Source organism: Aspergillus nomiae (genome assembly GCF_001204775.2).
Source record: "Aspergillus nomiae NRRL 13137 chromosome Unknown contig00285, whole genome shotgun sequence".
NCBI classification, from domain to species: domain Eukaryota; kingdom Fungi; phylum Ascomycota; class Eurotiomycetes; order Eurotiales; family Aspergillaceae; genus Aspergillus; species Aspergillus nomiae.
This window is the reverse complement of record NW_015378340.1, coordinates 12,167-29,107: the sequence shown is the minus strand read 5'-3', so window position 1 is coordinate 29,107 and position 16,941 is coordinate 12,167. Positions and strand designations below refer to the sequence as shown.

The 16,941-nt window shown below is 50.2% G+C and overlaps 7 protein-coding genes across 7 annotated transcripts; 4 read left to right on the top strand and 3 right to left on the bottom strand.

Annotated features, from left to right (window-relative positions):
• Positions 1-29: 29 nt before the first annotated feature.
• On the top strand, positions 30-1,447 carry ANOM_008819 (uridine-cytidine N-ribohydrolase; the record flags this gene model as incomplete). The annotated part of the gene is made up of 5 exons (XM_015554075.1): positions 30-81; positions 136-143; positions 193-418; positions 498-814; positions 902-1,447. The coding sequence occupies 5 exons, from the start codon at positions 30-32 to the stop codon at positions 1,445-1,447; spliced, it is 1,149 nt and encodes a 382-aa protein (XP_015404124.1).
• A 251-nt stretch (positions 1,448-1,698) lies between these two features.
• ANOM_008818 (D-galactonate dehydratase) lies at positions 1,699-2,985 on the bottom strand (the record flags this gene model as incomplete). Its single annotated transcript, XM_015554074.1, has 2 exons — positions 1,699-2,674; positions 2,721-2,985. Coding segments are annotated over 2 exons (1,197 nt in total), but the record flags the coding sequence as incomplete, so codon positions are not given.
• Positions 2,986-3,977: 992 nt separating this feature from the next.
• On the top strand, positions 3,978-5,842 carry ANOM_008817 (uncharacterized protein; the record flags this gene model as incomplete). The annotated part of the gene is made up of 3 exons (XM_015554073.1): positions 3,978-4,001; positions 4,119-5,109; positions 5,151-5,842. The coding sequence occupies 3 exons, from the start codon at positions 3,978-3,980 to the stop codon at positions 5,840-5,842; spliced, it is 1,707 nt and encodes a 568-aa protein (XP_015404132.1).
• Positions 5,843-6,381: 539 nt separating this feature from the next.
• ANOM_008816 (putative histone deacetylase complex subunit (Hos4)) lies at positions 6,382-11,426 on the bottom strand (the record flags this gene model as incomplete). The annotated part of the gene is made up of 5 exons (XM_015554072.1): positions 6,382-6,598; positions 6,679-7,003; positions 7,721-7,900; positions 7,960-9,364; positions 9,523-11,426. The coding sequence occupies 5 exons, from the start codon at positions 11,424-11,426 to the stop codon at positions 6,474-6,476; spliced, it is 3,939 nt and encodes a 1,312-aa protein (XP_015404131.1). The 3' UTR covers positions 6,382-6,473.
• A 2,202-nt stretch (positions 11,427-13,628) lies between these two features.
• Positions 13,629-14,774, top strand: ANOM_008815 (putative 3-oxo-5-alpha-steroid 4-dehydrogenase; the record flags this gene model as incomplete). Its single annotated transcript, XM_015554071.1, has 3 exons — positions 13,629-13,730; positions 13,839-14,307; positions 14,374-14,774. Exons 1-3 carry the CDS (start codon positions 13,632-13,634, stop codon positions 14,772-14,774), a joined length of 969 nt encoding a protein of 322 aa, XP_015404130.1. The 5' UTR covers positions 13,629-13,631.
• Positions 14,775-14,836: 62 nt separating this feature from the next.
• On the bottom strand, positions 14,837-15,681 carry ANOM_008814 (uncharacterized protein; the record flags this gene model as incomplete). The annotated part of the gene is made up of 2 exons (XM_015554070.1): positions 14,837-15,442; positions 15,577-15,681. The coding sequence occupies 2 exons, from the start codon at positions 15,679-15,681 to the stop codon at positions 14,837-14,839; spliced, it is 711 nt and encodes a 236-aa protein (XP_015404129.1).
• A 532-nt stretch (positions 15,682-16,213) lies between these two features.
• Positions 16,214-16,918, top strand: ANOM_008813 (peptidylprolyl isomerase; the record flags this gene model as incomplete). The annotated part of the gene is made up of 3 exons (XM_015554069.1): positions 16,214-16,324; positions 16,510-16,612; positions 16,710-16,918. The coding sequence occupies 3 exons, from the start codon at positions 16,214-16,216 to the stop codon at positions 16,862-16,864; spliced, it is 369 nt and encodes a 122-aa protein (XP_015404128.1). The 3' UTR covers positions 16,865-16,918.
• Positions 16,919-16,941: the final 23 nt, after the last annotated feature.

Sequence of the window (16,941 nt, the reverse complement as noted above, 5' to 3'; positions counted from 1 at the left end):
TTATCTATCCGTGCCTATAGAACGCTGCAATGCACTCATCATCGGACATCCCTATTCCTCTATGGCTAGACTGCGATCCGGGTAGGTGGATATGGATATACAACCCACTCAGCATGCTAACATAGTTATTCTCAGGCCACGATGTGAGTATGAAATGTTACCGAATGTGTATTTTCATGACCATAAATTAAGAGATATCTCTGCGGTATACAGGATGCATTTGCCATTCTTCTCGCTGCCCATCATCCCTCTCTGCATTTGTTGGGCATCACCACAGTCCACGGCAATGCCTCTCTGGAGAACACAACCAACAATGCTACAAGGATATTGGAAGCCATTGGACGACCAGAAATTCCTGTATATCCAGGTCACAAAAAGCCTTTCTGTCGGCCCGCAATTCATGCTCCGAATATTCACGGTAAGCATCTGCTCTTGCCCGCTAAGCTGGTCAAGTCAGATTCCTAGCTGGACAACAAATGTCTCACACCTTTCTTCAGGCGATTCGGGTATCGATGGAACCGAACTTCTACCAAAAGCTACGACAGCCCCAGTTACAGACAAGAACCCAATTCTGGCAATGCGGGATGCCCTCCTAGCACAGCCGAAGGGAACCCCGTGGGTTATAGCAACGGGGACCTTAACCAACGTAGCTTTGCTCTTTGCGACATTCCCTGAAGTAGCGGAGCATATTCAAGGCCTAAGTATCATGGGCGGTGGAGTTGGGGGAGGCTTTACGGATGCGCCTATGAGTCGACTCATTGGTGAAGAGTCGAGGATTGGGAATATCACCCCTCTGGCAGAATTCAACATCTACGTATGCACAGCCTTTATTTATTTATTTTTCTTTTCTTTTCTTGTTAGCCGTTTAGATCTTGTTCTAACGTCACATTTATTGCTACAGTGTGACCCAGAGGCATCCCAGTCTATCTTCAGCAATCCTGTTCTCGCTTCGAAGACAACTTTGATCACTCTTGACTTAACACACCAAGTCCTCGCCTCGCGCTCTGTGCAGTCCCGCGTCTTGCATGGAGGCGATGACCTTTCGGTACCTCCAACAGTCCTCCGGCAGATGCTTTTCGACCTTCTTGTTTTCTTTGCGTCAACTTATGAAAATGTTTTTGGATTGACCAGCGGGCCTCCCTTGCACGACCCTCTTGCAGTCGCGGTTATTCTGTCGACTCTCAACCCTGAGTATGCGAAAAGGCATCCCGATCAGGTCTTAAAGTTCGACGATCGAAATGGAGAGCGATTTGATGTCCACGTCGTCACTGATGGTCTCCATGGGACTGATGTCGAGCTAGTCGGCGAGCTTGGTCGGTCAAAAGTCATGTCTGGTGCTAACGGAGTTGCGATTCCTCGGGGAGTGGATCTGGATGTGTTCTGGAATATGATACTCGACAGTCTTAGACGTGCGGATGAATGTAATGCTGCGCGGAAGTTGGCGTAATCTATAGATGATAGAATTGGACTGTTTAAGCCTTGAACGGGCTGTCCGTCGTTTAAACAAGCCATGTAAGCATATTTGTCAAATTTAGAGATTTGAAGACTTTTTGCAGATTATTTTCGCATTTAAGTGCTCAATAAGATGGTTTTCGTATTAAAACTTTGTCATATATTAATCGTAACCCAAACCGCTATGCAACGAATCGTGCTATATAACACGCCCAGAACATGAACTGCGAAAAGTCACAGAGCACATCACCACTCCCGTATACCACCATCGGGACCAAAGAATTCTTTAGGCTGCCAGGGCTCAGTCGTCTGTGCCACACGACGGACAATCTCCTCATCAACCTCGATGCCCAGCCCGGGGGCCGTCAAAGCATCAACATAGCCATCCTTGACGGCGAAGACACTAGCATCCTTGACATAACTAGTGATGTCATAGTCACCAGCTTCGGTGTTATAATGGATTCCGAGGCTCATCTCCTGAATAACGAAATTAGGAGTGGCAAGGTCGACCTGCATACAGGCAGCCAGGGCAATAGGACCAAGAGGACAATGCGGCGCAATCGCGACATCATACGTTTCAGCCATGGAAGCAATCCGTCGTAGCTCAGAGATACCTCCGCAATGGCTGATGTCCGGCTGGAGGACGTCAACGCTAGCATCCTCCAGGAAGCGCTTCACATCCCAGCGGCTGTAAAGACGCTCACCCAGTGCAATAGGGCATGAAACCTGGTCCGACAACTGCTTGATGCCCTCTGGGTGCTCAGAGAGCAGAGGTTCTTCCAGGAAAAGCGGCTTGTGCGGTTCAAGCGCCTTGGCTAACTGCTTCGCCATGGGCTTGTGCAAGCGGCCATGAAAGTCCAATGCAGCATCCAGACCCAGCGCCTTGACGGCCTTCAGGCGCTCGACGCTAGATTCCAGCGCACGCGGTGAATCCAGCCAATTCACATCCTCCGTGGCATTCATCTTGATCGCTTTGAATCCCTGTGCCAGGCGTGCTTTGCCGGCTGCTTCGACGTCGTCAGGTCGGTCACCGCCGATCCATGCGTAGACGGAGAGCTTATTGCGGACCTTTCCTCCGATGAGCTGGTGAATTGGGACGCCGAGTTTGCGGCCCTTGAGATCCCACAAGGCGATGTCGATACCGGAAATGGCGGACATGAAAACGGGGCCACCGCGGTAGAAGCCAAGACGCCAGGCCATTTGCCAGATGTGTTCGATATCACTGGTCTGTCAGTCTCCTGCATGCTAACGTTGAGGGTGAAACATACTCGGCCTCGTATCCCTGGAAGCGCTTACACAGCGCATTGAGTGTGCCTTCGACAGCTTCTGTGTGCCCTTCTAGGGTGCTTTCACCCCAACCGTAATTCCCATCTTCATCTACTACTTTGACAAAAAGCCATCTGGGAAGGACACGGAAGTACTCGATGGTCTTGATCTTGGCCATGGTGATTGCGGGGAAGTTGGAGAAGATAGCGTTGGGGGGAAACAATTGTTTAATAGCACCACAGGACTCAACGAAGGTTCAGACTTCAGATTTTGTATTTCACGTTCAGGAAGAGAAAGAAATCCAGACGGAAAAGAGGAGAAGGGAGAATAAGAAAATGATATGATTCATGGGCTCACTCGATGCTATCCCACGCGGGGGAACTATAACGTCTCGGAGATTCTCCGCATCGCCTAACCCGACTTACCGAATGATGAAACATTGGTGGACTATGAAAATGTCAAGGAGATGGTTTTCACTATTTCGTAGGAAGCCTCAAAACTAGAAGCTCAAGAGGCTTTAGATTGAACTCAGGATATGAATATGTAGTTGAGCATGGTATGTAAGGGATAAAGCCCCCAGGCTCGACGCTTAACGTTCTCGAAGGGACCGACAAGCTCAAAATGTAAGGGATCATTGAATACATGCGATGCGGAGGCCTTGAAAATACCAGTGGGAATAACACTTTATACTTGAAGAAAGTGTATGTGGGAAATTCTGCAGCGAAATCGACCAGTCGAATTAGAAGCTGGTTAGACAGTGCTGAAGAAGGATTCTAGAATTCGAGAAGTTTCCCGCTGCATGTCCACGCGAATGATAATTGTCGGGAAACAGAATAAAGGGCAAATAGGACCCAATAGAGAGAGGGTGAATGGGAATGCAATGCCTCTTCTGGCATACGATTCGAAATCGAGTAGGGCTGGATTGAATCACGTTCCCTGATATCTCCCCCGATTAGGCAATCCAATGGACTTCTCCGGTTCTTCGGGTGATTTTCAAAACTTCCAACGTAACTCTATTCACCAAGAATCATTCGATCCTCTTCACTCTGGTTACAATCCTCACCTGTTGTTCACCACAAACATAAATGGTTTCCTACTATCCCAGTTACCCTGAGGAGTAGTAGAAGTAGTAGCCACTCACGGCAATCTTCCATCGCATGTTTTGCCCCTTTCCTTCCATCTGCAGATCTTCGACACTGTCAAGTTGATCCCTCGGCGGACTGCGCCCGCCACTCAACCGTCTTCGCCTTTGGACAGACATGCCGCCGGCCAACTCACCTTCGGTAGGTCTCTCGATGTTTTCTTACTTTTCCTTCTTCGCTACACCGAGGTCAGGAACTATACACACATCTATCTCTTTCCAACCGTAAGGGGACGCCGAGAGATAACGCGGGAGATAGAATGATGGATATCTGGTTCCCGATAACGTGATTATCTGTGATCTATTTGAAACCGATACTACCATACCATCTCACGTTCAATATCTCATATCTTTGCAGCAGAATACCCCTCATTCTCCTCCATCCGCTTCCTCACTTCAGCAACTCAGCGCTGTCTCCACTCCCCTTCCATCTCTCCCAACTTCCGTATCCGACGATGTTCATGACGATAACGTGAGCTTTCTGCGATCTCGAGTACGCTCTCCACCCGGCTCCTCCTCTTCCCTGAGTCGTCAACGCCGTCGTCGACAACAGACCTTGCCAGAGCTCGATCCCATGGATGTGGATGATCCTACGGCTTTGCGCATGTCAGTTGAAATCAACCGTCGCATCCCCATCGTGCGCCGTGAACACGATTCCTCCAGCAGCAATAATAATAACAGTATGCCTAACTATGAAGGCCGCATTTCGAACTCTCGTTCACTTTATGGATGGGCGCCTGCTTCCGATGATGACGACGAGGAGGATGACCACGATATGACCTATGGACCACTTCAGGATAGCAACACTATTTCCTCCTGGTTTGGACGGTTGTCTGATCGCAACGCGCCGAGGCGCCCTATGCGCCGCGACCCCGTCGCTCAAGATCCACACACCTTCTTAGAAGCACCCCCGGAAAGCAACACCCAACGTTTGAGTGACTATTCTCCGTTATCGACAACAGAGGCACTGCTACAATCTGTGCGACGTCAACCGCGGTTTTCCCGGACACGGACATTGCATAATTATCTTTTGGATCGTGAAAGAGCCAGTCAGGACTTGGAAGAGAGCAGAGAACGATCGGGCCCGGCAGCTACATCGCGGGCATACAGATTCCTGCCTAGTAGCCGTGGTGAACCGCACCGACTTCTTACACACAATGAGCTCCGCGCCCGGATAAACGCCCATCGACAACTGCATTTGGATAACCCCCCTAGTCCCCGGTTAAAAGAGACCATCAAATATCTCGACCGTCTACGATATTCAAGTTCCTTCGAAGAAGTCTGACTTCAGCGGCCGCCGGGGGGTTCGTTCGGTTGGATTTCTTGCCCTGGGATGAGGATGATTTTATTCTAGATACAGCTTCCATCGCGCCACCGCCAATATGTTCCTGGCTTCAGCCTGGGATGGTTTTCTCGGGTTCGCAAAGGGCCGCCAGCAGTGCCAATTCTTTCTCTGCGCAGCGAGTGTCAAGTCCACCATCATCACACGACCCTCTGATTGTCAATGGAAGTGAACAGAGCGGCGGCCGGATCCCCGTACAGACAACCAGTGGTCGACGGTACATGGCCAATAACATTTACAACCTGGGTACTGGTAGAGACGAGAATTGGCCCGTCAAAGTCACCATTCATGACATCAATCCGGAGGAGATGACCCTCTCAGGAACCATGGAGGCATACAACATTCCCGACAAAACATCACCGTCCCACGATGCTCATATAGTTACATTCCTAGAAGGAGAGATCATCGACTTTAACACCCATACACTCGAAACTAAGAATTTCAAAGCCGATGCCGAGATCGACTGTACATACTGGCGTGAACTACAACCGTTCAAAAACTTGTCGGATGAAGCGATGACGCGGAGCCTTGTAAGTCGGAAATGGATAACAGAGGAATTGTCCAAGGGTTGGATTTTGATGCGATGGAAAGGCAAGCTCATGCTCCAGCTTCCTTCTGGGCCCCCAGCATTGCTAACCTAGATACAGAACGCTGTTTCATTACACCCACCGACTCACGACAGGGACTCACAATCTCTGGGTTCTATTACATCTCTTTGCATCGCGAAAGCGGCCATATTGAGGGACTATATTATGATCCGGGAAGTTCACCCTACCAACAACTATCACTAAAACCGGAGAGTAAAAGGATGGTCCGGCCATCCTACAGTTTCCGGTAACATTAGCATCGCTTCCTATCGATTTGGCGTAAGGTCGGCCTCTTCCAGCAATTTGCATAGCGGGTGTCATCTTTCTGCGTGGCCGTTTGCGTAATTTCCGTGTTCACTTACACACTCGTACATCGACTTTTGCACAGCTCCACAAATATTCATCTGTACCTTATAGAACAATCCTACACACCAATCTACAGTGTACATATCACGGGGGAGATATTCCTTCAATCGTACATGCCATTGGCCTATACTAGGATAAAAAAGATAAGGATCATGGTCCAAAGACGGGCAAATCAAACCCAATCAACAGAACAGTCATAGGACATAGGGAAGACCTCTCCAAAAGAAAAAATAAACCCGCACACACAACCATCCCATCAATCGAACCCGAACGAGCCCATCATGACGCCACAATCCCTACCCCACCTCCGAGAGCGAATTTACTGCTCAGTCTGGAAGTAGTTGAGGAGGACAGAGCGCTCCTGGGACTCCTCACCCCAATCCTTGACAACGACGCAAGAGCAGTTGACGACCTTGCGAGCGTTACCCTCACGGTCAAGCTGGCCTATAAACAACAATCACCGTTAGCCACACAACTCCCCGACTTTCACATATTTTCGACCAAAAGGTGGGGGGTGCACATACAAAGACCGACCCATTCACCAAGCATCTTTCCATCGGGAACCTTGATGAGAGGGATCTTGTGCTCGGAGCACAGGGCAATGACAAGCTTCTTGTAGGCCTCCTCCTCACAGCCCTCGTTGAGGACACACATGTGAGCCTGACGGCGGTCAAGAGCCTTGGCGGCCTCACGGAGACCACGGGCAAGACCGTCGTGGATCAGGGAGATGCGGAGGACACCCTTGAGGGCGTCGAGGACCGACATCTGGCCACCGGCGCCGGCGTCGGCGCTGACCTCGACCTCATCGGCGGCGGCAACGGGGTTGGAAACAGTCTCTTCTCCGTCCGACTAGTTCATTGAAAGAAACGTTAGTGTTGGAGGTCCCATTGTTCAAGGTGAGCTTGTCTATGTGGGTGGTTGTGGTGTGTGGTGAGTTGCTAGGTCGCCCAGGTCTGTTGGAGCTCTCTCTTTCTTTCTTTCTTTTTTTTTTTTATTCGTTTTCTTGGGTGTAGCAATGAATTGGATTGTGGGGGCCTGGTGTAGGGTGATGATCGAGTGGAAGGGGATCACGTACCATTTTGTCTGATGGTGTTCTCCTTGTCGGATTATCCTCAAAGAGTGAGATAGATAGGTGTGGTGATGGAGTATACTAGAGGGAGTGTGGAAACGGCGATGAGGTTTCTCGCCTAAATTGGGACCGTGTGCCCTACCAGCGTATTATGTAATCCCGGGCTTATCGATAAGTCACATGAGATGCACCCACGATTCCACGTGACGCGTTGGGTTCGGCGCTACAATGAGGGGTATCTGCATCTACACTCCAAAATTGTTTGTTACAGCGTGGGAATTGATGACCGCTGGTCATTCCATTGTCTATCCAAAGTCCTATCGACAGACATCACACATCAACAAGGTATCATAGTCATACATCAAGGAAACCTTCCACCTGTACAGGCTGTCCTCATAAATCGCCGGACAAATACTCTTAGAACATTGAAAGAAAAGAAAAAGACATTAGACGTATGTACTTGGTCGGTGACCATAGCCATTGGTTAGGCCTTGCACTCCATTGGGAAGCCCAGCTGTGTCCTCAACATGGGAAGGCCCAGAAATGTGACCATTGGCTTGTGGAAAGTTGAACGCTAGCGGCGCCGTAGGTTCCTGATCTATATGCATCTTCAGAAACTGGAGGTCGAGTCCATGGAGATGAGGGATGTGGGGAACAAGGTCCATAAAGTCGGAAAGCTGTGTGCAAGTCAGCAACCACCCCTGGCATCGCAACCAAGTAACGGAGATCAACGTACCTTGACCCAAAACACATGTTCCATATCGAAGTATTTTGGTCGTGTTTCGCTATCCTTCTGCATGACTTGTCCAAAGGACGAGTTCATGAAATCCGCGTCATCCGCCTGAACAAGCATCCGACGTGTAACGCGCCAGAGATTCATCCGCTGTGTCGGCGTTGCATCACGCTTCTCCCAGCTGGAATACTGTGCGAGCTGAAGGTCATTCGTCGCTAGTAACGGGGCAACTAGGTAATTAGGTACCCATTTCTCTACGGCAACGTCCGGGGCACAGGAGGGGTCGAGTTGCCGAGTCTCTGCGGTGACGACAGGCATGAACTTCTTTAACCATAGATGGCTTTTTGCCTGAGGGTCATTGGACCCAACCAGGTTAGCTGCAATGCGAAGTCGACTTGGCAAAGCATCGCGTCGTCGCTGTTCTTGTTCTTCCTGCTCCCTGCGTGCTTTGGCAAGGCGTAACCTTTCTTGCTCTAGTCGCTTCTGGCGCTCGTCTTCTGCTTGTTTGATGCGTCGCTGCTCGGCCTCTTTGCGTTTGCGCTCTTCCTCTGCAGCTTTTTCCTTTTCCTGAGCAAGGCGGGCCGCTTGAGCAGCGCGTTCCTCCTCTTCCTTGTCTAACCGAGCCTTTTCGGCTTCGGCAGCGAGACGAGCTTCCTCTGCCAGGCGTTCTTGTCTAGCCTTTCGGGCTTCCTTCTGTCGACGTGCCTCTGCCTCTGCCTCAGCTCGTTCGGTATCGTCGTCCATAGGGATATCGTTCAGGCCGTTGATATCATGTCTCTCCTGTTCCTCCTTAACCGGCTTCCGTTCAGCTGCCTTGTGGGATGGGGCGTCCACTTGACGAAGTGGATCTGGCTTGGACTCTGAATGGTGATATTCGTCATCCTTCCGGCGGGGCTTGGCATCCCCTGTTCCATGATCCTTTTTGACGCTTCCATTCGTGATGTTGGGGGTCCCATCTTCAGATAAAACACGTCTCTTCTTCTGAACAGTATCACGAGAATGCCGCTCGGGTTCCGGGGCACGACCTCGTTCGGGACTCGCGCTGCTACGTCCACGTTTAAGGGGTGATTGTCCGGACTTTGGGGGTTCAAGTTGATCAATACGCGTTTTAGAGCTTTCATCCCGGCTCGACAAGGAATCAGAGGAAGGCAAGCTAGGCCTCCTTCGATCTTGGGGAGGTCGCCCAGCAATCAAGCGTCTTCTCTTAGGAGCTTCCTCGCCACGGCTGGACTCACCATCCCTTGACAAAAGTGGCTGCTTCGGTCGGGAATCCGGACGAGCGCTATCAGGATCTGTACCCGTAGTATGGGCTGGTTTCGGACGGACTGAACTAGACTTCTCCTTCAAATGAGCTACGTTGTCCCGCTTTTTCTCTTTTGTCAAGGCTGCATCCTTAGAGGCAGAATCCCTATAGCCCGGGCTTCCATTAGTTTTCTTGGTCGACCAGCAGGTGACGGCGAATCTCTGCGTCCAGGACGCTTGTTCTCCTTGTCCTTGTCACGTGCTCTACGTGGCGAGTGAATATCTTGCTTGCGTGACTTCTTGGTTCTGACGTGATTGTCATACGCATCTCGAAGAAGATCGTACTCGTCCTCCCAGTTTTCTGCTCGACGTTCCCTAGAAAGCTCGAAGTAAGTCCGATCCCTGTAAAGGCGACGAGTGGGGTTAAACTCTGGCTGGTTGAGCAGAATCCTGATGACGGCAAGGTTGCCCCTTCCAATCGCAGCGAGCATGGGGGTGTTGTAACCAGGCTTCTGGGAACCGCCCTGCACCGGATCGGGATCGGGGTCCGCGTCTCCCATACCGAGCAGAAGCGAGATCACCTCGTCATGGCCACCTTTAGCAGCTGCAATCATAGATTCAGGATCAGCCTTCTGTCCCACATTGAGGATGTTGGCAACCCCCACGATATCTCCTTTGGCGGCGAAGGCTTGTAGGTTCTCTGGGGTAGCTGTGGTCCACAAGAGATCATTTCGTGTGGCCTCGCTTCGGACAGTTTTGCGTTTCGTCGTAGTGAATGGCGGGCTACGCTGTCTATTCACAGGTGGCGATTCACGCGTACTTTCGGCAGAAACTCGTCGAGACGATGCCTCTTTGTTCTCGGATCCAGCTCTCTCCTCGGAACGACGACTAGGTCTTGGGTTGGCTTTGGCCTGCGCAAGAACCCGACGAATTTCCTCATAATCTTCACTATCAGTTGGGACCAAATCATACGGCTCGTCACCTTCAGCGTTAACAACACGGGGATTGGCGCCGGCTGCCAACAAAAGCTTTATAACATCCAAGTGGCCGTTTTCAACTGCATCGATCAACGGTGTATCTTTGTCAATGTTCTTGGTATCAATCTCACAACCAGAATCCAAAAGAAACTTCACTATGGGTGCACAGCCTTCCAAAGACGCAATCTGCAGAGGCGTATTGCCAGCATTGTCGGCAACATTTAAGTCCTCTGGGCGTTCCGCGTGCCTTGCCATGGCCGTGTCCAATTCTTGTGCTGCACAAGCACGTGCAAGGCGTGTCCGACCATTTTGATCGCGCTGTTTCTTGTGACCCGTTGGCCTCGCTGGAGAAGCTGAGGCACCATCAACCGATCCGAGCTTGCGAAGGTGCGCACTAGGTAGCGGAGAACCACTTGTGGATGATGACACAGACTGCCGGTCTTCCGAACTTTGTCGTGGGTATCCAGTAATAAGTGGCGTCGGTGCCTTCTTCTTTCGTTGCAAATCACCAAGCTGGGGTCCAGAAGCAGTTCGCTTGTGAGTAGATCGGACTGGCGAGGCCGACCGGTCAGTCGATACCGGCCGGGGGAAAGTTACACTGCCTAAGTCCTTCCGCTCCCGTTCACGAGATGCTGCTGGTTCTCTCGGGCGAGCAGGACGGCCCGCGTCCCCCTCACCATCGATAGTCTCACTGAAGCTGCGCTTTCTCGAGGTTCTGGGTACGGAGGTAGTCGAGAGTTCGGCTCTACTTGAAAGAGACTGCACATCCTCAGGCTTCTCTATTTTCACAATTGACGGCGGAGACGCTATTCTTTTCTTCGGGCTCAGGGGACGTGGGTCCCGGTCGCGTCCATCGGAAGAATCGCTATCCGTCAACTTTCTCTTTCGCACCTGCAGGTCGTTAGGAGGAAGATCACTCTCCACGGCATCAACATGGTCATCATCATCACGTCGTTTCGGTTCATGCTGTATGTACTTCCGTCTCTTTTCCGGTGACAGGGACTCGCGGCCCGATTGAATTATGGTTTCTGCCTCCGAGTCAGCCTTGGGGCTTGGTGGCCCTTCGCCAGCCCCAGCAACAGGATCAACCTCTTTGGCGCGATCGCCCTCTCTCCTGTAGGCAGGGAATGGAGAAGACCTCTTAGGAGACCGTGGACCTGGAGGAGATCGGTGGTTCACTTTGATCGCAAGAGCACTGTGTCCGGCGTCTAGGGCAGCTGGCAGGGAGGAGACAGCATCAACATCACTCATAGCGGTGGCACTCGATTTCTGGGGGTTCCGCTCGTCATTTTCGGGGGCCGTGGCGAAAAGGAAGACTCGTGGTCAGACACCAGCAAGTATGCGCGGAAGCTGGTGCTCGACCACGCTAGATGGTAAGTAATCGTTCTTTGGGTCGGTTCTTTGCGTACAGCGGAAGCGATAATTCAGGGCGAGTGGTCAAGAGGGCGTGGTTAATGAGTCGAGATAGGAGGGCAGCAGTATGAGGGAAAGAGATGAGTAGATTTAGAACTCGGAAAAAGAGTTAATCTTGCGGGAGACGGACAAAGAGGTGACGGGAAGAGGAAGGAGAAATAGAATCGGAAAGGAAGAAATACAGTCGACAAAGAGACCAGAAGGTGATTTTTGAGGTTCAAGGTGGGCGAGGGAAAGATTGGGGGAGGGGAATTGAAAAGAGGAAGCAGACGAGAGAGAGAGAGAAGAGAGTCGAAGAGTTGCGTTGAAACAGCCGACCACTCGTTTGGGGTTTAGGGAAATTTCGTGGTAGTAATTTAGCAGTTAGAGTAGAAGCAGGAGTCGCAGCACTTGTCGTCCATAAGCGGGTTGGTGGTAATGGTAAGTATTGCCCCGGGAAACTTACAGCCGGGGGGGGGGTTGTCTCCTCTCTTGTTTTGGCCACCCAAGACAAGAAGCACCAAATGCTTTTTTCGCTAACTCAGAAAAGACCTAGTTTGTGGTAGTAGTTATCTACCACCAAGTAGTCATGGGTGATGGTATGATACGGTACGAGAAACATAAACCCCATCTTTATTATCCACCAAGGCCGAGAAAAGTACGTTTCAATCCTAATCACATCACCCAAGTTTTTCCCTTTTTCCCTTTTTCCCTTTTTCCTTTTTCCTTTTTTTCTTACTTTTTCTTATCTGTCGGTATAATGGGCCAATCCTATAATTCCCATACTTCCCCCTCTTTGAATGCATAACGACCACCAGAATACGTAATACTTACAGATGCAGCCGCAACGGAGGTACAGGGAGGCAAGATGAAAGGCCCTTCCGAGTCTCAAGATCCTGCGCGAAGGCCCAAAAGCGGGCGGGGGCGGTCAAAAAGTGGCGTATGAATGAATTAATTTCCTCTTTTTTAGGGTGGTGGTGCCTCTGAAACCTGCACTTTGGAACGGAGGGCAACAGGTGGTGCGCCAGTCACCCTCTTTACAGTGGACTTTGAGAGGAATCCCTGGAAGCTGCGTAGGCTATCAGACTACCAAGGCGTCAATTTACCCAGGTCGAACCAATGACCGGGCAGACCGTCGCCCGCTCATTACTATTTCCGGCCTAGACGGCCTTGCTCCCAATTTGGCAGACCCACGTTGAGTCGCAGCGATCTGCTGATTTCCGTCCAATCACCACGCCACATTACTGCCTGGTTATCGCCCCACTTCGCCGCCGTCTCTGGTTGGCATCGACATGGATTATTGGACCCATCGATGGATCGGCCTTAAAAGGAGAAGGGGGGAAATGGTGGTAATGAGGAATGTACCAATGTAATGTGCGGCGGTATTTTATCTGTGAAGAGTCATTCTTCCGTCTGAGCATGAATAACCGCGTTATTTTTCTTTCTCTATATTTTCTTTTTTTTTTCCCCTGTTTGTTTTTTTTTTTTGTATCGTCTCTAGAAAAAGTTGGGGAAAATGACAAATGCAGGAGGTCTGTTGGTATGAGTCAAGCATTCGTTTGAATGTTCAAATGAAATGTGTTGTTTACTTACAGCGTGACTGACTAATAATTACTTTTACTCCATGGATACCAAACAAAGAGGCAAAATTTAGAGCTAAGTTCATGTTGTTCTCTACTGGCTTCTCACGAGACCACAGTGGAACCTAAAGGATGCCGATTATTACTTGGTTTGGGGGTTTGTTTATGATTTTATGACTGCTCATCTTGCCTTGGCCTGTGGAGTCTCGGTGGTTTTTGTTCTCCACAAACAGCAGTCGAACGTGTCTCATCGTTGTGACAGAACAGGGACCATCGTCAGTGTAAGTAATGCGAATACGAGGTTTCACCTGCAGCCAAAGTCCAGATCGCGTCCTGGAACCATTCCATGAGCAAAACAAACCCCAGAGTGGTGTGCTACCTGTCGACTAGTTCTTTTCAAGTTTTTTTTGATCCTCAATCAATTCCCCCTCCTTGCCCATCATCTGCGGGTTTCCTCCACGTAGGGGACAGAACTTTCAGGACGATGGACTTCCTTCCCAGTCTCATCGATCGGGCGCTGGCTACTGCCCACATGGACGCTGTGGATGTCCTTCGAGCCTTCTTCCTCTTTGCATCGTGTACGGTATGATAACATGTTGACAATGACGTAGTGGCAGAACGCCGAGGATCATACGGCATCAGTCTACCAATTTTTTTCTATCTAAGATGACTTCAAAACTAAACTCCCCAGATCCTGTCGGTCAGCCTGTTGGACTCCCTTCGTTCGCGCTTCGTCCCTTATGGCGCTCGTGCAACCGTGACGGTCGAGTCGGATTCTACCCCGTCTAAGCCTTCGAGCAGCTCCCCGATAACTCACATTCTCGACCATCTTGCCTCCTTGAAAGTTCCCCACAGCTATTTCACACAGTTCTACGTCGTCTCCCTGCTATCCTCAATTTTCTGGGCCCTTCAGCTTGTGTGCCATGGACAAGCGTTCCAAGCCATCGCGACGAGGGTTCACTCAGAGCACCTACAGAGGACGATGTCGGTAAACCAGGTTATGTTATGTTGGGTACTGATGCTGGCGCAAGGTGTAAGACGGTTACATGAGTCCTTCGCCTTTTCCAAGCCTTCTTCTTCCCAGATGTGGTTTGCCCACTGGCTAGCAGGCATTGCCTTCTATCTGGCAGTCTCAATCGCCCTCTGGATTGAGGGGACAGGTATGCAGTTCCCGTAGCGAAGCACGATTGCTGTCCCACTAATTTCAATCGTTTCGAAACTCGCAGAAACGCTACTGTCCCATAGATGGAGCCGCGACGATGTAACAGTGAACAACGCCCCAAGCCTTCGTACATTTCTCTGCTTGCCAATCTTTCTGTTTGCATCTGGCCTGCAACATGACGCCCATCACTATCTTTTCTCTCTCAAGAAGTACACTCTTCCCTCTCATCCCATGTTCCGCAGCATCGTATGTCCACACTACACAGCTGAATGTGCGATCTACCTATCATTGGCTCTGCTTGCCGCTCCCCAGGGAGAGATGATCAACAAAACTGTTTTGTCGGCTGTCGTCTTTGTCACGGTCAATTTAGGCGTCACTGCATCCGAGACCAAACGCTGGTACATGCAGAAATTCGGCGATAATTCGGTGCGGGAAAGGTGGAATATGATACCATGGGTATACTAATGCTGTAGTATTGAGACATTTGTGGGGCAGCTTATCCCTGGTATCTGGAGGTGCGAGCAGGATCACCGCCCACCCAGGAATTTCATCGTATTGCCCACCTTCGCAACCTTGAGTACATCCCGATACGTCAGACTAATCCTGGTCTCCCTTTCAAACCATCCACACCGGTATCGACCCTGTTCCCGCAACAGATCCCAGTTACATATAGAGTCAGGGCCTAGCCCTTCATCCCTGGTTGTCTCCGCGATACCATGCAGATAGTCTGTGTAGATCTTTTTGGTTGTAACCAACAAACTTCGTCGCTCCTGCAAAATGCGCTGCTGCGGTCTACGGTCCTCGCCGTCCCGGCCCTGACCTTTCTGGTACAAGTCCAGCACAATTGGCGCTCCCAAACTCACCGTGGCAACTAGTGGGCAATAAGCAGCACCATCTTCATGCGGCATGATGCCCTGTCCGGGGCGGTACTCGTTCACTAGAACATGATTCGGGGCCTTGTGCGGGGCATCAGCAAAGATGCCTAGCGATTCAAAGCGAGAGATGACGGGTGAGACGAGCCAGGATGGAAGGGAGGAGGAAATGAGGGCGTTGGACTTGGTCAGGGCAGAGGGCCACGTTTGGAGACGACGGTGGGACAGATGAGTCCAGCGGGGCAGAGGGACTGTGGTTATCTGTCATGCAGCATCCTCACACCAATCAGTATCCAAGTCTCATTGACAGGCTACGCTCTGTACCCGGCCATCATTCCAATCGGCGTAGCTGGTCGACAGGACACGCCAGTGGAACACTAATGTACAGCATATACCTTTTGTAACAGCACCTCTTCCTCCTCTTTCGTGATGAAATCCGCTATGTAGAACGCATCATCCGGCAACGACTTGATCCGCGACGTCTTGAGATCTACATTCATCTGGGACCGTACACTGCACTGGTCCTCGGTACAGATCTACAATCCCACCCCATCATCAGATAATGATAAACATTCCCAGAACCAGGATAGAGTGGAACTTACCTTTCAATAACCTTTCACGAACTAGTACGTGAGAAATAAAACTAAAATAAAATAAAATCCCCCACCTATCAAACTCAGTCGGAGCAGAAGGGAAACGTTCGGGTAAAGTCATTAAGTCATGTCGTCACCTGCAACGCATCCAGTAGAGGCGAAGTCATCGCCTCAGGCATCCGAGAAACCCCCCCCACCAAAGCCCCACATGCGTGACCTCAACATCAGATCTCAATTTGACTGCCCATAACAAGATCTCGACCCAGCATTCGCCAGCCCAGATATTTGGAAGAGGCAAGAGATAAGCACCTTCTCGAAGGGTCGAAAATCAAACCAAAAGTATTGTCTAAAAAAACCACAAACTAAAATCAGAGTTTAAAAAAAGGAAAAAAAAATAGCACTTACCCCAAAACAATCACAAAAACAACACAACCCCAAAATGGCGCCCAAGAACAAAGGCGGAGACAAGAAGGGCAAGGTAAATGATGGAGGTGATAAGGGGGGCAAGGGATTGAAACCGGCTACTTCGATCAATGTGCGGCACATTCTTGTATGTATTATGTCCCCCCTCCCTTCTTCCTCTTACTATGATCTCCCTTTAGATTGGGTTTGAGGCGCAATATATATAAAACGGGAGCATGGGGTTGAGCCGGTTCCGTATAGATTGACAGCCATCCGCTAATAATACCATGGGTATGAGACATTTATTTTCTAATGATTTTCGGGTTTCGTTAGTGCGAGAAACACTCAAAGAAGGAGGAAGCCCTGGAGAAACTCCGCAATGGGTCTAAGTTTGATGATGTTGCTAGGGAGTTTTCGGAGGATAAGGCGAGACAGGGTATGTATTCTTCCTTTTTTTTTCTTTCTCTCTTGTCCGTGCCTTTTTTATTATGCTTGTGTTGAATGAGGAGAGATGTATTGATGGCTGTGTATAGGTGGTTCTCTTGGCTGGAAGGTCCGGGGAAGTCTGGATGGCACCTTTGAGAAAGCAGCATATGAGCTGGAGCCTAGTACGACGGCGAATCCGAAGTACGTGGAGGTGAAGACTGGATTTGGATACCATATTATCATGGTTGAGGGGCGGAAGTAAAGAATAACTTCCTTCTTTTATGCCAATATTAACCATGCCATTCTCAAGCATGGAGACTCTCAAAATGAGATACTACC